Source organism: Prionailurus viverrinus, chromosome B4 (assembly GCF_022837055.1).
Source record: "Prionailurus viverrinus isolate Anna chromosome B4, UM_Priviv_1.0, whole genome shotgun sequence".
NCBI classification, from domain to species: Eukaryota; Metazoa; Chordata; class Mammalia; order Carnivora; family Felidae; genus Prionailurus; species Prionailurus viverrinus.
Genome location: NC_062567.1, coordinates 97,288,602 through 97,311,828, shown reverse-complemented (window position 1 = coordinate 97,311,828; position 23,227 = coordinate 97,288,602). Strand labels below are relative to the sequence as shown.

The window sequence follows — 23,227 nt, the reverse complement described above, 5'->3', positions numbered from 1 at the left end:
CACTGGCGTGATTTCAGTCTTTTTAAATTTGTCAAGACCTGTTTTGTAACCTAACATAAGATTTATCATGGAGAATGTTCCATGTGCACTTGAGAAGAATGTGTATTCTGCTGCTGTTGGGTGGAATGTTCTGTATATGTCTGTTAGGTCTATATATATTGTTTATTTGTTTTATATATATATATATATTTATTTGTTTATATATATGTATTTATTTTGAAATATATATATAAGCCCAGTGTTTCCTTCTTGATTTTCTGTTTGGATGATTCATCCATGTTTGAAAGTGGGGTATTGTATTGCTGTCTGATACTCTCTTCAGATTTGTTAGTGTTTTCTTAATATTCTTAGTTGCTTCAATGTTGGATGCATATATATTCACAGTTTTTAAATCCTTATGATGAATTAACCCCTTTATCATCATATAATGACCTTTTTTTTTTGTCTCTTGTTAAAGTTTTTGACTTCAAGTCTATTTTGTCTTATGTAACTGTAGCTATCTCTGCTCTCTTTTGGTTTCCATTTGCATGAGATGTTTTTCATTCCTTCTCTTTTGAGCTTATGTGTGTTCTTGAAGCTGAAGTGAGTCTTTTGTAGGCAGCATATAGTTGAGTCACTACAAAAAAAAATGTTTATTTATTTTGGTGAGTTGGGGGGAGCACAAGCAGGGGAGGGGCAGAGAGAGAGAGAGGGAGACAGACAGTCCCAAGTAGGCCCTGTGCTATTAGTGCAGAGCCTGATGCAGGGCTCAGTCTCACAAACCTTGAAATCATGACCCAAGCTAAAATGAAGAGTCAGATGCTTAACTGACTGAGCCACCCAGGCACCTCATTTTTTTTTTTTTTTAAATCAAGTCCACCACTCTGTGCTTTTCCATTGGGGTGTTTATTTACATTTAAAGTAATTATTGAGAGGGGCGCCTGGGTGGCGCAGTCGGTTGAGCGTCCGACTTCAGCCAGGTCACGATCTCGCGGTCCGTGAGTTCGAGCCCCGTGTCGGGCTCTGGGCTGATGGCTCAGAGCCTGGAGCCTGTTTCTGATTCTGTGTCTCCCTCTCTCTCTGCCCCTCCCCCGTTCATGCTCTGTCTCTCTCTGTCCCAAAAATAAATAAAAAACGTTGAAAAAAAATTTTTTAAGTAATTATTGAGAGATAAGGACTTACTATTGCTATCTTGCTAATTGTTTTCTGGATATTTTATAGTTCCTTTGTTCCTTTCTCTCTTTGTAAATTGATGATTTTCCATAGTGGTACACCTTGATTACTTTGTCATTATTTTGTGTATACCATCTCTAGGTTTTTGTTTTGTGGTTACTCTGAGGCTTACCTGAAATATATTATAGATGTTATAGTCTATTTTAAGCTGATAACAACTTTGGTCTCATTAAAAAACAAAACAAAACAAAACTGCTCTTTCATTCCTCTCCCTCACATTTTGTGTTTTTGATACCACATTTTACATCTTTTTATATTTTGTGTCCATTTACAAACTATTGTAGCTATAACTATTTTTGATATTTTTGTCCCTTAACCTTTACATTTGAGTTAATACACCACCATATTACAATATTAGAGTATTCTGTATTTGACTTCTTACTTGCCTTTACCAATGTATTCTTTATTTTCATAAATTTCCCTTATTACTAGTTAGTGTTTTTTCATTTCAGCTTGAAAAACTCCTTTCAGTATTTCTTGTAAGGCAGGTCTAGTGGTGAAGAACTTCTCAGGTTTTGATTGTTTGGGAAGGTCTTACCTTGTCTTCATTTCTGAAGGACAACTTTGCTGGGTAAAACATTCCTGATTGGCAATTTATTTCTTTCCATACTTTGAATATATCACCATTTTCTCCTGGTCTGCAAGGTCTCTGCTGAGAAATCCACTGCTAGACATTGGGATTCCCTTCTTTGCAAGAGTTTTGCTTCTCTTGGTGCTTTTAAAACTCTCTTTGATTTTGGGGCACCTGGATGGCTTAGTTGGTTGAGCTTCCGACTTTGGCTCAGGTCACATGATCTCATGCTCTGTGAGTTCGAGCCCCGTGTCAGGCTCTGTGCTGACAGCCTGGAGCCTGCTTCAGATTCTGTGTCTCCCTCTCTTTCTGACCCTCTCCTGTTCATGCTCTCTCTTTGTCTCAAAAATAAATAAACATTACAAAAATTAAAATTCTCTTTGATTTTGGACCATTTTATTGTAATGTGTTTTGGAGAACATTGTTTTAGATTGAAAATTTGGGTCAACTTGGATGTCCATATATCTTCCAAGTTTGAGGAATTCTTAGCCATTATTTCTTTGAATAAACTTTCTACTCTATTTTTCCCTACTTCTCTTCCGGGGACTCCCATAATGTGTACTTGATTCTCTTAATGGTGTCTTACAAGGCCCATTGATTTCTGCATACCTTTTCATTCTTCTTTCTTTCTTGCTCTTCTTTCTGCATAATTTCAAAAGATCTGTCTTCAAGCTCATTGGTTATTTCTTTTGCTGTGCCCTAGACTGCTGTTGAAGGTCTCTGTTGAAATCTTCAGTTTAGTTATTATATTCTTCAGCTCCAAAATTTGTTCTTTTTTGTTTTCTGTTACTTTCCTGGACTTCTCATCTTCTTGTATTATTTTCCTGACATTGTTAAATTGTTTTTCTGTTCTTTTGTAGCTCTCTGAGCATCTAAAGAGTGACTATTTTGAACTGTTGGGCAATTCCTGGATCTCCATTTCTTTAGGGCCACTTAGTTACTGGAGATTTACTGTATTCCTTTGGTTGAGCTGTGTTTTTTTGATATTTTGTGAGCCTTACAGCTTTGTGTCTGTGCATTTGAAGAATCTGTCACCCCTTCCTGATTTTATAGACTGACTTCAGTAAGGAAGACTTTTATCTGCAGGTGGGGCATACTGGAGCATGCTGTGTCCCTGAGTTTAGTGGTATACAGGCATGTGACAGCACTGGGTCCTCAGTGGCCATGTTGGCTCACTAGCTAAAGCCATTAGGGTCCACAGCATCAACAAATGTGTGGGTCTTTGGCTAGCTCTGTGGGATATCTGTGGAGTCTTTGAAGACTATTGAGGTCCTCAGTAGGGCCTGCTGGTTCAGCAGCTAGAGTCCAGGGCAAGCAGTGGTAGTGGCTGGAACCTGTGGCTGGAACACCTTCAGCTGCAAGGGCCAGCTACAGGTGCAGCTAGTGGCAGGTGTGTTTGCAAACACACATGTAATGGTGGGGCTCAGGGCAGATAGATGGCTGCAGGGACCTTGGCTGTAGGTGTGCACTGTCATGCTTACTGTGTCTTGCTATGCATGCATGGCAGTGGAGGACAGTGAAATGGTTGGACCTATGGCATGCAGGAGGCTAGCTGCAGGTGAGTTCAATGGCATAGGCCAGTGACATAAGATAGGGCCTGATTTGGACCCACAGCAGTTACGGTGGCTCTGGCTATTGGTGTGCTCTTCTTTAGTTACAGTCTCCTCCCAAATGTGCATGTACTTGTACATGGTAATAAAAGCTGGTACCAGATGTCAGGGTAGTTGTATGCAAGTACACAACTGGAGGGGCTAATCTGAACACATGCAAATCTTAGAGGTGAGCACTGGGGGTCTGGGCTGGTATCTTGCACTCAGCAGCCACAGAGGCCTGGGCTGGCTGCTGGTGTGGTTTCCAGGCTCTGGAGGGGACAGGTATCTGTGCTGACTGTTGGTTTTTTTCAATGGAGAAAGTTCCTAGGGTCCTCTGCACAGCAGGTCACTGGGAACTGTGGTTGCTTCCATTGTATGGCTGCTGGATAGCCCCTGCTTTTCTTCCTTGTTCCTAGCCATGCCTATGTGTTTCAGTTTTTCCGGTCTCTACTTGGGTGAAATAGAAGCAGCCCCTTTGTGCAGTGCCCAGAAGGACTGGGGAACCTGATAGTTCACTTTGCTCTCCCTTTCCTGGCAAGGGGATCTCTTTCTAGCTAGGGAGTTCCCTCTTGTACTGAGCAATGCTGTCCTGGGGGAATGGGTGATGCAGGCAAAATAAAACTGTTTTCCTTCCCTTTTTGTGCAGTTATTCTCCATTTTTCTGTTTCGTTGCTGAAGTTTTTTAATGGACATAAGATCTCTCCTAAAGCTGTTTTTTGTTTACGGATAGCTAGATAGTACAAGGTGAAATGTTAGCGCAGAGTATTGTATCGGATAGTAGTGAAGTAGATAGGGATGAACAGACAGAAGACAATTCTCTATCGATGTCTTGTGTTTTTACATATCTTGCAAGTTAAGTACTAACTGCCCTTTGTTCTGGACTATCTGTTTAAGGATGTTTTGGTAGTGAATAATCTTGGAAGACAGAGCTAGTGTCTTCCAAGGAAAGGGCAGGCATACTTATTACCATTATAAAAAATATGGATTTTCTAAGCTCAGAGTTCTCCTGCATTGTAACCCACAGTTCCTATAGGAATCTTTCTGGACCTGTGCACATGGCTTCCTTGGGACTTGGTAGGGCTTAGATAACTAGAAAAGATAGGAAAGGTAATGATAAACATTTAGGATTTTCTAAATTGATTGCTGTACAAGTATTTTTAAGTTTTCCTTCATTTGTAGAACTAACACTAGAAATCTCAGATAATATGTATCATACCTGTGATTTAAATAAGAAAGGTGATGCTCAACTTTAATATGCACATGTGTACTCAATGAAAATGCCTTTCCATTCGAAGCCTAGAGGTGTATGTGTGTGTGTGTGTATTTCACTTGTAATAAAATATTTAAGATGTATAAATATTGCTCTAATTACCTACTTGAACTTTTTTTTTTATGTAGGGTAAAAAGTTTTTAAGTGAATTTGAAAAAACTTAGAAAACTGTAATGTAGTTTTGATTGGTTGAGGTTATTGTAAGATGCCTCACGTTCTTTTTTCCCCTATATATAAATCACTCCGAAGATACTTCTAATATGGACCTTAAAGTGGAGATGGTACCTTACAACTTATATTCTTTTGCAGTGCATTGCAGTGATTATGTCGTTATATTTGGTATGGTGGTGTGGGATGACTTCAACTGGTATATGGATGAGCATTTTACCTTTTTAGAGTTATGTATTATGTGTATTAGGAAAATGGGAACTTGTGACTCAAATCAATAGATGTATGGGTTTTATTAGATAAGGCTAATTAGATTTAAAATAAAGACAAGTAAAAAAGTTAAGTAAATAACTGTATGCTGGTAGTAGTACTGGCAGAAATTGTGAAGTTGGTATATGAATGGCTGTTGAGAAACACTGATAGAAAAATAGTTAAGTTCATATCTGGCAGCATAATTATGTGGCTGATGGAGAAATAAACATTTTAAAAAATTCAGTTAATACTTTTGTGTGCTATATTTGTTAATAGAACCCAATGCTTTAATTATTTGTCTATTAATAGTATTCTTTTTAATATATACATCTGTTTTTTCCTCTTGTGTTATTTAAAACATCTGTCATCACACTGAAACATGTAGTACTCTGGCTATGCCAGAAATTTGTTGCAAGCTTCTTTGAATTCAAATCGAAGTAGTATATATAAGAACAGTTAGCAACAATGGAAGGCAGTATGAATAAACTTGAACAAAAAACTGATATAAAATTTACATATACTAAATTGCACAAGTTGTAGGTGTACAGCTCAGTGAATGTTTACATATGTGTAAACCCAGGTTACCACCACTCGGGTCAGGCTATGAAACATTTCCAGTCCCCCAGTAGGTTCTCTCATGTCCCATCTTGTCAGTAACTCCCCCTCCAAAGATAATCACTTTACTCTAATTCTTAAGCTCCTAGAACAGTGGTTGGCACATAGTAAGTACTCAAAAATATTAGTTAATTAAATGAATGAGGCCTTAAGATTTTATATACTTGAAGGGATTTTTTTGTACATTATTATTAAACTTAACAGTTTGTTTTCCTTTTGTATTTTTTCCTACATAATTTTTATATATTTTTAAATGTTTAAAATGTTATAACATCTAACCATTTTCCTGTATTTCTTATGTACCTTTAAAGATAAGTTATTCAGGCATTAGGTAAATATTCCATTTTCATTCCTCTTCTCATAGTTTAACGTAAAATGTTTGTCTTACTCGATCTGCAGTTAATTTTGTTGTGGTCCCAATTTTTTTTCACTTTGAAAGTACACATTTTATTTTATTTTTTTACTTTTATTTTTTAAAGTTTGTTGATTTTGAGAGTGAGTGAGTGTGTGTGCATACAAGCAGGGCAGAGGCAGAGAGAGAGAAAGAGGGAGAGAGAGAATCCCAAGCAGGCTCCATGCTGTTAACACAGAGTCTGCTGCCAGGCATAAATCCACGAACCATGACTTCATGACCTGAGACAAAATCAAGAGCCAGACGCTTAACTGACTGAGCCACCCAGGTGCCCCGGAAGTAGACATTTTAAAGTTCACATAAGTCAAATAGTGGCTTAGGACCTTATCAGTGTACGTTAACCCTGTGACATTTTTTTTCAGGTGTTAGTTTATTAAGAACTTTTCTTTCTCTTCTAAAACTTGAGGAGTTCTAGAACTACTTAATTTATGAGCAGTCCTTAAAAAGCAGCAAAGTTACAGTCCAGTTTACTTGAAAGATTTAAGATTTAACCTGTTAATAGGAAGGGGAGGATCTTTTGTGCACAAATGAGACGAGAGATCATTAGATTTAAATGATTCAGTGTGAATAAGTAGTGCATCATGGAAAGGGATCACAGTGCCACCATAATTGATTTCTTTCTAAATAGAACCAGTCAAACCTGTCATCTTTGAGGAAAGTTGATAGGTCTTGAATCTGATCTCCAATTAAGGTATTTCTAAATAGGAAGAAAGGAATCACACTGCTTTTTCCCACCAAATTAAGAAAAATTGTGGTAAAATACACATGATCTAAAATTTGCTGTCTTAACCATTTTTTAAAAAAATTATATATATGTTTATATGTATGTATGTATTTTAAGTAGGCTCCATGCCCAGAATGGGGCTTGAACTCACAACCCTGAGATCAAGAGTTGCATGCTTTACCGGCTGAGCCAGCCAGGGTCCCTGGTCTTAACCATTTTAAGTGTATGATAGTTCAGTGCTTGTGCAGCCGTCACCACCATTCATCTCCAGAACAACTCATCTTGCAAAACCGAAAACTGTATACTATTAAACAGTAACTCTCTATTCCCCCTTCTCTCAGCTCCTGGCATCCTACCTTCTTCTTTGTCTCTATGATTTTGACTACTCATATAAGTGGAATCCTACAGTATTTGTGGTTTTTTTGTGACTGATTTATTTCATTTAGCATAATGTCTTCATGGTTCATGCATGTTGTAATATGTACCAGAATTTCCTTCTTCTTTAAGTCTGAATAATAGGCCACTGTATATACCAGTTTTGCTTAACCATTCTTCAGTGGACACTTACATATTTTAGCTGTTGTGAATAATGTTGCTGTGAACATGGATGTGTGCAGGTACCTGTTCAAGACTCTGCTTAGAGTTCTTTTGAGTTTATACACAGAAGTGGAATTGCTGGATTATGTGGTAATTCTAGTTTTAATGTCTTTGAGGAACATCTATATTCTTTGTGACAGCATTTGTACCATTTGACATTCTCACCAAATGGTGCACAATGGTTCCAGTTTCAATACATTTGCCACACCACTTTATTTATTTATTTAGAGAGAGAGAGAGTGCACGCACACGTGAGCTGGGGAGTCGGGCAGAAGGAGAGGAAGAGAGAGGATCTTAGTAGGCTCTTTGCCCCTGCCAGAGGGCTTGATCTCACAACCATGAGATCATGACCTGAGCCACAATCAACAGTTGGATACTTAACCAACTGATCCACCCACATGCCCCCTGCCACACACTACTTTTAATAACTCATTTTGGTAGGCAGAAGCATTAGCCTTGTTATTTACACTCCTTTACAGTCACAGCATGTTTGCATAATTAGGCATTGAATTTGGCCCCTGTGAAAACCCAAGGTGTGTATTATAAACAGTTAAGGATGTTATTCACACTATTTTAAGTGCTGATTTAGTAGGTGTAAGAAAGATTTGGACCTTGTTGTTGGATTCTTAAAGTACAAGAAATGCTTTTAGGAAGAAAATGGCAAATGAATAAGGTGATGGAAAGAAATATGTAGCTCTTTTTGCCTCACACATTATTTTTTTGACAACTTTCTTGTTCTGGAGAAGGAAAAACATCAAAATTTTACCCACTCTAATTGTTTCTCTTCCACATTACCTTGTGGCGAATAGAAATAGCTACTGAATAGACCCAAACCAATAGTTGATTTTCATTTCTTAAAACGTCTAACTAAATAGCATGTTTAAATGTCAGTTATCAAATTCAGAATACACGTTGCCCCCTTCCATCTTCTCACACTGCTCCTCTATCAGATTATTATCAATAATGTGAGATATTTACTATGCACTGTATTACTGGAAGTATGGGAGAGTATGTGAGTGGCCTCCTGCCTAAGGGCTTATGCATATTCTCTGGTGAGAATGTGTTGCTGGCCATTCTTTACTTAGCTAACTGCCACTAATGCTTTAGGTCCCAACTTAAAACATTTTCTATGAGAAATTTTCCATAACCTCTTGTAAAGTCGTTGAGGTCATGGACCATGGGTATTTTGTGTACTTTGTCTCTCCTGGGGGTAGTATAATGCTTGGCACTTACCATGCGCTCTGTATAAACTGTCTTTATGGGGCTTTGGATCTAAAATGAAGAAGGCAGATGTACTAGAAGCACTTTGAGTGCAAAGAGGAGGAAATACCTCTGTAATAGAGAAGAAGTGGAATCCATTTGGTCTTGTCTGTTCTTTTTTTAAAATTAGTGTGATATTAGTATGTATTTTTCAAGTGCATTAATTCATTTGAAAACATTTATAGTATCTGTTAATGCCAAGTAGTTTATCACAAAGCTTTTCAAAATGATTAAATTACCCATATTTTGGGTCTTGTAGCCTTTTGTTTTGAGTTGTTGTCTCGGAGATGTTTTATAGAACAGTATGTGGAAGGTAAGTAATAGGGGAAACTGATACTTTTTTCTTAGTGGTCTTTATTAAACTTATAAGCAAGCTCCTTGTATGTCATTTTGATTTTTTTAGGTTCTTGAAGCCAAATATTTAAAATTTACCATATTCATCTGCTTCAGAAAAAATAACCTTTTTGTACTATATATACAATTAGATATCATTTGCCATTCTTAAAACAGTTCAAGTTTCGGGGTGCATGGGTGGCTCAGTGGGTTAAGTGTCCAACTCTTGATTTCAGCTCAGGTCATGATCCCAGGGTCGTGGGATTGAGCCCCCTGTTGGGCTCTGTGCTGAGTGTGGAGCCTGCTTGAGATTCTCTCTCTCCCTCTGCCCCTCTGCCTTGCTTGCATGCTCTTTCCCTCTAAAATTAAAAACTAACAAACTAGAAAACAGTTTAAGTACCAGATGATAGAAGAATATAAATGAATACAACAAGTAGATAATACTTACATTTAATATTTGTTATAGTATTTGATAAAGCACTAATAACTTAGCTTTATCATTAGAATTTTAGCTATTAGATAATCAGTGTAAAATGTTTTTAAGACCTAAATTTTTAAAATTGTAATTATTTCCAGAAGCATATTCTAGAGAGCGTAGAAATGGAACATTGATAGCACTCAGAAACCTCCTTGTCCCATCCTTATCTTTATACCCTACAGCTTCTTCAAAGATAAACCATTATCTAGATTTCTATGCCATTAGTTTGTCTTGTTTTTGAACCCTATATGAATTGGATAATTAACCCCTTGACTTTCATACTGTCTTATGTAGGTATAAGTTTTCTCTGCAAAGTGGTACTGTCTTTGGCTACTGGGAGCCCTTTTGAGGTGGCTCCTGAGTCTTCACTATATAACTCTGGTAGACTTTCATAGCATTCTTGCTTGGATATGCAAGATACTGAAATGTAAGATACTCTAGGCTCACCTTGTACATTTGTTGTCTTAGACCTAGAATATGCCATTTCTCCAGGAAGCCCTGGTGTCTTTTAATGAGAAGTACTGGAGATCACAGACTGGGTGGTGGGTCTGGTTGCTACTGGGTGCTATTTTGCTATTTCCTTTAAAACCTATAAAACTAGATATTTCACTTCAGAATAGTTTTTTTCTTGAAGTTTTAAAAGGGAAGTATGAATGTATAGTAAAAGGTATCTTATGCAGTTTTCTGCAGGTTGGCTTGATACTTTTAAGGAAGTATCGAGCTCTATCCATACGTTCTTCTCTGTATCCAACTGTGCAAAATGTCCAGGGATTTATATGTGATAGAGTCTTGCTGTAACCAAAGTTTATTTATTTTTAAACTAGGCAGTTACATTTCTGATATATTCCTTTCCCACATGTATTTTTTTAGGCGGATTGTAAACTGTATAGTAATTTATTTGAGATTACTTCAGTTCTTTTTTGTTTTTGTAGAATTAAGTATATATTGGAGATGATGTAAACTAGTTTTGTTTGTCACTAAGTCCAAAGCCAAACAGATGAATCTCAAAAAAAAAAAAAAAGAAAACTTAAGTTCAAAATAGTCTGCATAAATTAAAAAAGCCGTTAGATTATAAGATTTATAAAAGATTTTGCATTAATTAATTCTAGTTAGGATTATTTATATATTCTATTTCTGGTAGTTAATTTGTTTTATTTAATATAAAAAGGCTTTGCAAAGTGTTTTGTTTTGTTTTTGCTTTTTGTATTCTTACTCTACTGCCTCCAAAAGTCTGAGTTTAATATCCTTATGTGTTTTTATAGGTAACATCACGCATGTAGCTTTGTCATAGGCTCATTATGTTGTAGCATACTAGTCAGTTTATTTTGCTTTCTTTCAGCTAGGACAGGAATGATGATTATTGTTCTATATATGTCCAGAATCCAGAATAGTGTCTCTACATGACAAGAAGTAAATAAATATTTGATGAATGTATTTTGAGCCCTACAAAGGGCATATAATTGATCGTGAAGCAACATAAGTAAAGGCTTATAAGCCATAAGTTTTATAAATTATATTAATGGTTGGTATATTAATGGTTGGTCTAGAGAAATTGGGAAATAGAATTTGGTTCGTAACTTGCTAGAAATTTGGTAGTAGTGATTTTCTGTTTTTCATTGAACTTAGTCCAACGCTGTTGGTTTTCCTCTGGGCAAATTGCTAATGGTATTGTTTTGGCTGAACTCTATATATTGTGTATTTCATCATCATCATTGTTGTTCTTGTTATTTTTAGAGGGGAAGGAATTTTAACATAATTCATAGGTGCCAAAATATTATTACACTGTAAGAAATGTATATATTACACTATCTTGCAATAATTTAGATGAAAGCCATTTGGATATATCAGACTGCTCTAATTGAGCAATTCACTTACGTGATTTTTATTTTTTGTCAAAGTACTTTTTTTTTTTAAGTTTTATTTAAGTAATCTCTATGCTCCATGTGGGGCTTGGACTCAAAACCCGCAGATCAAGAGTCACATGCTCTTCTGATTGAGCCAGCCAGGCATCCTTGTCAAAGTACTTATGAATAGGATGTTGGTGCTGGCGTGCTTTTTGGGAACTATCACATTTGTGTAATGAATTTCTCATATTAGGCTTACCTTAAGGATTTGACTTAGTGTAAATACTGTAGATTAGTTCAAACTAACTAAACCAAAATGTTTTTCTGTTTTTGTTTTGTTTTTTGAAAGAGTGAGAACAGGGGAGGGGCGGAGAGAGACAGGGAATCCCAGACAGGCTCCACGCTGTCAGCACAAAGCCCAACACTGAGCTCCATCTCAGGAACGCTGAGATCATGACCTGAGCCGAAATCCAGAGCCAGAGGCTTAACTGATGAAGGTACCCAGGCATCCCAAACCAAATTGTTTTTATTTGCAACCTATTATTGCCAAATTGGCAGTGAGTGAAATTAAAATTCTTGAATCCAATCCTACTTTTCGGTGTGTTATTCTTTGGAAGTATGGTGTATTCATTGATAAGCATTCTTGCTTTTGAGAATTTTTGTTTTTGCTACATTTTTAACAAAACAAAAAACCTTGGGGGCATCCTATGAGATCGTACCAATCGTATACAACCTGTCAATGCCTTCAGAAGCAGCCATCATTCATTATAGCATCAGAAGGTTGTTACGATTAAATGACATGTGTTAAAGATGTTAGCTTTGCTTAGTGGCTGATCATTCCTTTTTTTCTGTGACTGAAATAGCAATTTAAGCCCAAAATAGAGAAGAATTATTATAAAAATTACCTTTTCTAGGAACTTTTTTAGTTTAAGTGTAGACAACGAGGCACCAGGTTTCCAAACAACATCTAAAGTACTGATAACAAAAAGAACAAAAGAGAGAACAAAGTCTTCTTTAAACTTTGAATTTAGCTAGTAATTATGTTTAAATTTGGATGCAGGCCTAGCTCTAGCCTGGCAATTTGGAGAAAGGAGCCTTCAGGGTTTTGATATATTGTACTCTTCTGCAAAAAAAATTATTAGACTTTCTTTTTGATTATAGTAGTAACATACACTGTTGAAAATTTTTTTAAGTGTCAGGAGAGATTGCCTTTCTTCTCAACCTATTCCCTAGGGCCTCCTGCCATTAAATTTGTGTTTAATTACCATTTTAACTTAAAAAACTAAACTTTGTAATTCTTAGACTTATTATCACTTAAACATCTTTTGACTTTCACCTCTGAACGATGGGAAAATTATTGTGCTTATACTTTAGGCCACTAGTCAGTCAACCTTTCCTCTAGGATTTTTGTTTTATATTTTTAGTTGTAATCTTTGGCTTGAAAGAAAATACTAAAAACTTGTTTCTTGACTTATTAGCAGTGTCTCTTATCTCAACTTCTTGTTATCAAAGGTAAGGAATTTAGGGCACTTATCCTTAATTTTATCTTTCTTTTCCTGCTTCCTAATTCCTTAAATTTTTTTTTTAATGTTTATTCTTATTTTAGAGAAAGAGAGAGACAGAGTGAATGGAGGAGGGGCAGAGAGAGAAAGAGGGAGACACAGAATCTGAAACAGACTAGGCCCTGAGCTGTCAACACAGAGCCCAACACAGGGCTCAAACTCTGAACGGCCAGATCATGACCTGTGCCAAAGTCGGATGCTTAACTAACTGAGCCACTCAGGTGCCCCCCCCCCCCCACTTTTTAAAAAGTCATGTTATGATTTGACTTTTACTGTGTGTGTGTGTGTGTGTGTGTGTGTGTGTATCTTCTTTGCCTTTTATATTAGTTAATTCAGTCTTTACATAAACTATATGAGTAGTTCTGCAAATTGAAATGGGATTCATTCTATAAATATTGATCCTTTAATATTGAAGTACCTCAGAGATCTGACCTTGGTCCTTTTTTCTGTCTGCACAGATTCCCAGGAGATATCATCCAGTCTCATGGTTTTAAATTTTAAATTTGGGGGGTAGGGTTGTGGAAGAGTATAAAAATGTTAAGCTTTACAATTGGATCAAACTTATCAACTTAAAATAGACTGCTGTAGTTAGAAGTTGTTATATGTAAGCCTCATGATAACCACAAAGCAAAAAATGATAGTAAATGCACAAAAGATGAAAAGAATATAAGCATACCATTAAAACAAAGTTACCAAACCACAAAGGAAGAGTAAGAGAAGAGAGGATTTATGAAAATAGTCAGAAAACCATTAACAAAATGGTAGTAGGCACAATACTTATCAATAATTATTTTTTAAACATTAAAAAAGTGATTATTTTAAATGTAAATGGATTCAATTCTCCAAAGATTGGAGAGTGGCTGAATAGATTTAAAAAAAAAAAAAAAAGAACAAAATACAAGACCCATCTGCATGCTGCCGTAAGAGACTCACTTTAGATGTTAGGACACACAGAGTCTGAAAGGGAAGGGATGGAAAAAGGTATTCCATGCAAATGGAAACTAAAAAATGGAGTAGCTATACTTATATCAGACAGAATAGACTTTAAAACAAAAAGTGTAATAAGACAAAGATGAGTATTATATAATGATAAAGAGATCAATCCAACAGGAGGATGTAACATTTATGAATATTTATACACCAACATGAGAGCACTTAAGTATGTAAAAGGCAACTATTAAGACCTAAAGAGAAGTAGACAGCAATACGATAATAAGGGACTTTAATACTCCAATATCAATGGATGGATGATCCAGACAGAAAATCAATAGGAAAACATTGTCCTTAAACATTTTAGACCAGATGGAATTAGTAGACATATAGAACATTCCATCCAAAAGCAACAGAATGCACATTCTTCTCAAGTACGCATGGAACATTCTCCAAAATCAATCATATGGTTAGGCTATAAAACAAGTCTTAATCAATTTAAGAGTATTGAAACCATATCAAGCATTATTTTTACCACAGTGGTTAGAAACCAGAAATTATTTACATGAAGAAAACTGGAAAATTTACAAGTATGTGGAGATTAAACAACATGCTACTGACTGACCATTTGAGTCAAGGAGAAATTTTAAAAAATACCTCAAGGGGCGCCTGGGTGGCTCAGTTGGTTGAGCGTCCAACTTTGGCTCAGGTCATGATCTCATGGTTCATGAGTTCGAGCCCCATGTGAGGCTCTGTGCTGACAGCTGGGAGCCTGGAGCCTGCTTCGGATTCTGTGTCTCCCTCTCTCTCTGCCCCTCCCCCACTTGAACTTTCTCTCTCTCTCTCTCTCAAATAAATAAATATTTTAAAAAAATTTTTAAATTAAAAAATACCTAAGAGAAACAAAAACAGAAATATACCAAAATTTGTGGGATGAAGCAAGTCATTCCAAGAGAGAAGTTCATAGTGCTAAACGCCTCACTGAAGAAATAAGAAAAATTCTCATATAAACAACCTAACTTTACACTTAAGGAAACAGAAAAAGAACAAAGTAAGCTCAAAACTAGTAGAAGGAAGGAACTAACAGATTAGGGCAGAAATAATGAAATGGAGACTAAAAAAGACAGTAGAAAAGATCATTGAAACTAAGAGCTGCATCTTTGAAAAGATCAACAAAATTGGCAAGCCTTTAGCTAAACTTACTAAGAAAAAAAAGGACTCAAATAAATAAAATTAGAAATGAAAGAGGAGAAATTACAACTGACACCACAGAAATACAAAGGATTGTAAGAGACTACCAGGAACAATTATAATTATATGCCAACAAATTGGATGATCTAGAAAAAAAAATGAATACATTTCTAAAAATATACAAGCTACCAAGACTAAATCCTAATGAAATAGAATATCTGAACAGATCAGTTGCTAGTAAAGAGATCAAATTAGTGATTTAAAAACTTCCTACCAACAAAAGTCCAAGATCAGATGGCTTCACTTGTATATTCTACCAAACATTCAAAGAAGAGTTAATGTCAATCCTTCTCAAACTCTTCCAAAGTATAGGAGAGGACTCTTCCCCAAATTCATTTTATATGGCCAGCATTGCCCTGATACCAAAACCAGACAAAGATGCCACAAGAAAAAATTACAGGCCAATATCCCTGATGAACATAGATGCAAAAATCCTCAAAAAAATATTAGCAAACTGAAATAATACATCACAAGGATCATACACTATCATCAAGTGGGTTTATTCTAGGGCTGCAAGAATGGTTTAACATCTACAAATCAGTCACTGTGATATACCATATTAATAAACTCCAGTATACAAATCATATGGTCATTTCCATAGATGCAGAAAAAGTGTTTGACAAAGTTCAGCATCCGTTTAATCTCAACATGCAGATATAGAGGGAATGTACCTCAGTATAATAAAGGCCATATATGACAAGCCCACAGCTAACATCTTGTTTGGTGGTGAAAAGCTGAAAGCTTTCCCCCTAAGATCAGCAACAAGACAAGGATGTCCATTGTTGCCCTTTTATTTAATATAGCATGGGAAGGTACAGTTAAGTGAAAATTATATTGGCAGGAAATCCATATTTCCAGGCAGTGATGGTCAAGGAAGGCATAGTATTTGTTTTAATCATAAATTGGGATAAGGTCAAGAAAACATTAATTAAAATCATCAAAAGCTATACGTACAACACACACATATATGCACATACATCTGTGCTTCAGATTAACCTAGGTGTAGAACCAACATAATACATGTAGGCATGAAGTCAGGGGAACGAAATAGAGGAAATGAAGCATGAATATTTAAGAAAATTTCCAATGGAGGTAAAATAGAGGAGGGTAGCTTTTAGGGAGGTAGGACTGAGAAAGAAAGGCCTTTTTAACAATCAGTGGGGTTTGAGCATTGGGGACAAGCAGAAGGACTGACAGGACAAGTTCTTGATATATAAGTAAAGGCTTTTACTATCATTAGATACTAGAAGGGATAGCTCAGAAAGCATAGGTAGAAAACTTAGTCACAGAAAGGATGGTGGCTGATAGAAGAAATCCAAAATGGGAGCTTATAAAATTGCTCTACTAAAAGCAGTTGTGTATGTTATTGAATGTGTTTCTTTGTGTTAGCAAAGATTCTGTACAGGTTACCTTAAGTGAGTGGTCAGAACTCAAGCACTTACAGAACCTAGGCAGGTAGCAAAAAATGAGGGAAGCAATGAAAAGTACAGATGCAAATATTGTGTGAGAGGTGGGTGCAAACTGAAGAATGTTTACCTGTGTCAAGTAGTTGGCTGCTGCTCAGCTGTAATCAGTCATTCCTCAGTGTTGCCACATTTTCCATAGTGTTAGGACTAGTCTTAAAACTCCATTGTTATGTATACATTTTGAAATACTGGTTTGGAAAGAAGAACCAAAACCACAGCCAGTTGCCTTACATTTTGTGACTTCTGTTTTACATATTCCTTGTCATGTATGGTTTTGTTACTATTTTGTTTTCATAAAGCTTTCGAGAGCTGCCTATTGCTAAAGTATAAAATACTCCTCATGGAATCAAATCTCCTCATTATAAACTTACTCCAAAACCAAATACTGGTTTAAAAAAGTCATTTGAGAAGTATAGTATCTATATGCTATTCACAGGCTAACAAACATTTATCACATACCTGATACCAAGAATACATTCATGTCTTTTAAAAACTAAATGTGTTCGGGGCGCCTGGGTGGCGCAGTCGGTTAAGTGTCCGACTTCAGCCAGGTCACGATCTCGCGGTCTGTGAGTTCGAGCCCCGCGTCGGGCTCTGGGCTGATGGCTCAGAGCCTGGAGCCTGTTTCCGATTCTGTGTCTCTCTCTCTCTCTCTCTCTGCTCCTCCCCCGTTCATGCTCTGTCTCTCGCCGTCCCAAAAATAAATAAACGTTGAAAAAAAAAAACACAAAAACTAAATGTGTTCAAAAACTTTACCCCTCATTTTGCTATCTGAATCTTCATGGTGCTATATTTTTTCCAACTGCTTGCTCAACATACCCACTTGAATATCAAATAGACCTCTCAAACTTAACATGCCCCAAACCAAACACCTGTTTACCCCCTCCCAAATTCCCCCAAAGAAAAAAAACCTTACTTTCCCATGTGTCGTCTTCTTGTCTGATGGCCACCTTTTCAGTCCTTCAGGCCTTACCTCTGTGATCATATCTCTTGCTGCTCTTTATTCCCTTTGCTCACATTGTTCTAGGCACATGGTTTTCTTGCTTTTCCTCAGACTTACAAGTTAGTCACTTACAACATTTGCACTGGCTATTTCCTCTGACCTGAAAACTCTTTTTCAGATATCTACGTGGCTATTTTCCTCCCTACTTCAAATCTTCGGTCAAATGTCATCTTTTCAATGAGACCTTCCATAAATATCTGACTTAAAATTGTAACCCTTTCCTCCCTGGTTTTTCTTAGCCTGCTTTATTTTTTTCTCCTAGTATCACCTTTTTTTTTTTCTTCTTTTTTGAGGGAGAGAGGGAGAGAGCGTGCGCGTGCTTGTGTGTGTGTGTGTGTGTGTGTGTGTGTGTGTGTGTGTGTGTGTGTGTAAGAGAGAGAGAGAGAGCGCCAGAGAAGGGCAGGGGCAGAAGGAGAGAGAGAGAGAGAGAGAGGGAGAAAGAGAGAAAGAGAGAATATGAATCCCAGGCAGACTCCACACCCAGCTTGGAGCCTGATGCAGGGCTTGATCTCACAATCGTGAGATCATGACCTGAGCCAAAATCAAGAGTTGGATGCTTGGCTGACTGAGCCACCAAGCTTCTCCTCATAGCATCACTTTCTAACATATAACTTTTAATTTATTGTATTTATTGTTTTGTCTCCTAGTATATAAGCTCCATGAGAGTAGGGCTTTGTTTTGTTTATTGATGTATTTTTATTTTACATAATTTTAAAAAATATATATGTTTGAGAGAGAGAGTGGGGGAGGGGCAGAGAGAGAGAGGGAGACAGAGAATCCAAAGCAGGCTCTGCAGTATAAGTGCAAAACTTGATGTAGGACTTGAACTCACGAACTGTGAGATCATGACCTGAGCTGAAGTCAGATGCTCAACTGACTAAGCCACCTGGGCATCTCTATTTTAATTTTATTTTATAGATCTAATTGGCTTTACTAAATGATTTATGAATCAGGCAGTATCCCATCTACCAAGTAGAGGGGAACTCCTTCATTGATGCATTTTAAGTGCCTAATATAATGTCTAGTAATAAAGGAATCCTTAGAATGGAATGGATAAGATGAAAAAATTGGTAAAATTTAAAAAAAATTTTATATTTACTTATTTTTGAGAGAGAGAGAGACAGAACAGACAGAGCATGAGCAGGGGAGGGTCAGAGAGAGAGAGGGAGACACAGAATCCAAAGCAGGCTGTGGGCTCTGAGCTGTCAGCACAGAGCCTGATGCGGGCTCAAACCCACGAACTGTGAGATCATTACCTGAGCTGAAGTTGGACACTTAACTGACTGGGCCACCCCGGCTCCCCAGTAAAATATTTTTGAAGTTGAAGCTTCCAGTGGGTGTCTTATCGTTTTGTTTTTAATATTGCCAATTTCTAGAATATGTGTGTCAGTATTCAAATATGAATTATAGTGTGCATCACATAGACATAAATAATTTTTGTATCATCTGTTTTGGATTATTTTTTATTCATACAGGTAATTGAAGTGACAGTTTAGTGCAACAAATGTTTATGAAATGTCTGCCATGAACCAGCACTGGGTAGACAGATCAGTAAAATGCAGTCTTTGTCCCTGAAGAGAATTAGATCATGAGAATAAATAATTATGGTGCATTGTAATACATATAGTAGGAAAGTATACTTAAGGTTTATAAACTGCACGTTCACTTAGCTTGGGCTAATTGTATTGTTTATATGAGAGAAACCAAATGACAGCCCTCCAAAGCCCAGTTAAGAAGTATTTTCACCAGCATTTACACTTCAGTGAAGCTTTTTTATACTTGCAGAAACAAAATGATTTTAGAACTTCAAGAAATGACTAGAATTCTGCTGACTTGTTGATTTTGGTTTTGTTAGCTCTTTTAAGGAAGAATTATTAGAGAGTTTATTAGAGGCTTTTGAATATATGTACTTTTATATGATAAGAGTTCAGCTTGGGGGCACACGGGTAGCCCAATCGGTTGAGCATCTTGACTCTTGATTTTGGCTCAGGTCATGATCTCACACTTGGTGAGATCTGAGCCCCGCGTCAGGCTTTACACTGACAGCATGGTGTCTGCTTGGGATTCTCTCTGTCCCTCTCTACCCCTCTCCCATTTGTGCTTGCTCTCTCTCTCAAATACACATTAAAAAAAAAAAAAGACTTCAACTTGGAGGTTTTGTTTACAAAGTTCGGAAGAAAAAGACTTGTGATAAAGACATGCTTGTAAGACTTTCAAAATAAAAATAACTATGAAGTAATACATGTTCATTGTAAAATTGGGAAAATGCAGAGTATTTTATCAATAATGTTCTGTAATTTGCCTTTTCCACCTAATGTGGCCTTCTCTCTATATGAAGTAAATACATAAAGAGTATGTAAAAACACCTTCTTCGTTTTTAGAAGTTGCTGGCATGATGTTCCATTGTATGTATATAGTATAATTTAAGCAAACTCCTAATGATTGACATTAAGGTTGTTCCAGTTCTTCTCATCATATCTGTTACTTTGTTGGATGTATTTATATATCTTTGTGCATTTATATAAACAAGTACATATGGCATAATTATTAGCCTCTAAATTACTGGATTAAAGTGTACATATTTTAAATTATCTTTCTAAAAATTGTTATGATTTATATTCTTCTCACACAAGTATGAGAACACCTGTTTTCCTACATTCTTGTCAGTGTTGGATATTAGCACACTTTTTAAAAGTTTTTGCCAATATAATCATGAAAAAAGAACATTTTATTTCCTTAATTGTAAAGTAGATTTAAATATCTTTTTAAACATTGAACAGTCTTATGCCTGTAACCTTGCTCTTGCTATGCCTCTTCACTTGGAATATTGTCTGTCCTTCTTCCATTTTTCTCTGAACCTTCACCATTCTTCAAGGCCCATGTCAAAATCTGTTTTTCCCATTATTGGATTTCCCAATTACCTCAGCCTAAAATAATTTTTCTCTCCTAAAATACTTAATCCTTTTTTTTCTCATTTATCACAGTTTTATACTAGTCCTAATACATGTAATTTTTATCTTCTAGGATTTCCATATTTACAGGATGGCTAAAGATTAATGGAAAGAGAAGCGTAAACTTACCTTCTTTCACTATGGATGCAGGTTTGGCTGATGGAGAACCTGATCAGACTTCGGTGAGTGGTTCAAATACAGCATAATAAGGTACTATCATCTAGCTGTGAAGTGTTTGATACAAGCCATTGTTTTATTTTAAAAATGTATTTAAAACAAACTTAAAAGAATTTTAAAGTAACACTTTAACTCCTATGCTCATATGAAAATGACATATTTTAAAACTTATTGAAGCATAACCCAGTTTTCTGATATTTCTGTCCTATATCTTTCTCTGCTTACTTATATTGACTTGGTTCCAGCCCTTGGGATGGTAGGTTCTTTGGGTTAATGCAGAGGCCGATTTTTCTGTGTCATATTGCTGTGGAATTGAAAGTCACTATTATATTGAGATGTTTATAAATTTTAATTTAGTGAATGTCCTTCGTTCAGGCTCAAATGTAAGAATAGTCTAATGATTGATAGCAAAATGCACTTTTGTTTACTTGTGTTACTTTGTTCCCAGCCTTTTTTGGATTTCTGGTTTAAACTTGTTTTAGTTTCTTAAAGGGTCAAAAAAAGTTAAACTTTAAAATAATTTGTTAATAGAAAATAAAATGGACCTGGAAGTAATTTGTTTTATGAAGGTTATTATCACAGCGATTATAAAAGGAAAACTGATGGTAGCTTATTTTATTTTCACTATGATTTCAGCAAAAAGTTAAGATTAAAGCCTTCTCTTAGAACATGTTTACTTTGCCATAAATATTTTATTTAAAACTAATGGGCTTTCTTAACTTCTTTTAGCTGAAATATTTTTAATCTCTTAGTGATAATAAAAATGCCAGTAGTAACAACAGTTGCTATTCTCTAAGTGTATACTTTGTCAGACTGTCCTCACAACAGCCATTAAAGGTAGGTATTTGTTTATCCTTACTTTTATAGATAGAGAAATGGGCTCTAAGCTGGAGGTTAATTATCTTCTCTAAGCTCACAGCTTACGAGGTGTCTCTGAGTACTTTGCCACTAATGTGTTGACTCTGCCGTACCTGTCTTTCTGAATAGAATTGCTTTAAATTTGTTATCTTTTAAACTAATATCTAAACAGGTAGTATTAAATTCTGTACTGAACACTGGTGCTGTATTAATAAAGTTTTATTCATTTTTAATCTAATTCCTGTTGATACTGAGAGGTTTGAGCAAGGTATTTAAAAAGCAATGAGACAATCTTCTTTGTCTTCATTAAGTTTCTGTGAAATATTGTAGCTTATTTTAGGGAGAATACTACCAATAATTTCATTGTAAACTACTGAAATATTCTGTTTTTGAAACTAATCTTGAGAGTTACTTTTGAATTACCTATTTATAAAATATCACCTTTGAACTGCACAGCCTAAGCTGGTTACTGATTAGATCTAGGAGAAGTGGATAAGAAGATGGGCTCTGTAGACATTTAGCTGCATGTTAAAATCTAACCTCGGTTGCTTAGTTGTATAACTTGGGTAATTAATTAAATTCTCCAGGTTTTCAGTTTTTTCATCTATTATATAAAGGTGATAGTAATATCTACCTTCTAGAGTTGTTTTAAGTTATAATTGAGATAAGATATCTATAAAGCGCCTATTACAAAGTCAGAGACATTATAAATATCCAATAAATAAAAGCTACTACTGTTGATATAACTAGCTATATTAACCCTTCTCTCCAAAAAGGTAAATACAAGGCAGGAGAGGCAATAAAACATTGAAAAAAGCCTAGGCTATTCAGTAATTTTGGCTTTATACTTTCTCAGAATCTCAGTTTTTCTTCCTAAAATGTTGAGGCAAATATTCTACTACAATAGAAAAATATATAGGCAGGCATACTCATTCTGACTACTTGATAGGGACAGTATGATCTAGTGAAACCGGAAAGTTCTTTGAAAATATGAGCAGCATGTCAGTATGAGTTACTAGTGTTCTTAAAAATTGCATGCACTGGTTTTTAAAATATTAGTAAACTTTTTTTTTTAATTTTTAAAATTTTATTTAAATCCCAGTTAGCGTATAGTGTAATAATGACTTCAGGATTAGAATTTAGTGATTCACCACTTACATATAACACCCAGTGCTCATCCCAACAAGTGCCCTCCTTAATGGCCATCATCTATCCCACCTCCACATCCGACACCCCTCCAGCAACCCTCAGTTTGTTCTCTGTATAAGAGACTCTATGGTTTGCCTCCCTCTGTTTTTCTTGTTTTTGCTTCCCTTCCCCTATGTTCATCTGTTTTGTTTCTTAAATTCCACATATGAGTGAAATCCTGTATTTGTCTTTCTCTGATTTTGCTTAGCATAATACACTTTAGTGCCATCCATGTTGTTGCAAATGGCAAGATTTCATTCTTTTTGATTGCCGAGTAATATACTCCATTGTATATATATACACCACATCTTCTTTATCTATTCATCAGCTGGTGGACATTTGGGCTCTTTCCTTACTTTGGCTATTGTTGATAGTGCTGCTCTAAACATTGGGGTACATGTGCCCCTTCGAATCAGCATTTTTTTTTTAATCCATTGGATAAATACTTAGTAGTGCAATTGCTGGGCCTTGGGTAGCTCTGATTTTAATTTTTTGAGGAACCTCCATACTGTT

The 23,227-nt window shown here is 36.0% G+C and overlaps 1 protein-coding gene across 7 annotated transcripts in view; it reads left to right on the top strand.

Moving 5' to 3' along the window:
- Positions 1-23,227, top strand: part of OSBPL8 (oxysterol binding protein like 8) — a 158,891-nt gene that overhangs the window by 28,918 nt on the left and 106,746 nt on the right. For all 7 annotated transcript variants that reach the window (XM_047866616.1, XM_047866615.1, XM_047866610.1 and 4 more), the window contains exon 2: positions 20,565-20,673. Coding sequence is in view for 5 of the 7 variants with exons in the window: in XM_047866610.1 (XP_047722566.1) it covers positions 20,632-20,673 (42 nt within the window). In the remaining 2 variants the exon portion in view is untranslated. The remainder of the gene's footprint in view (positions 1-20,564; positions 20,674-23,227) is intronic.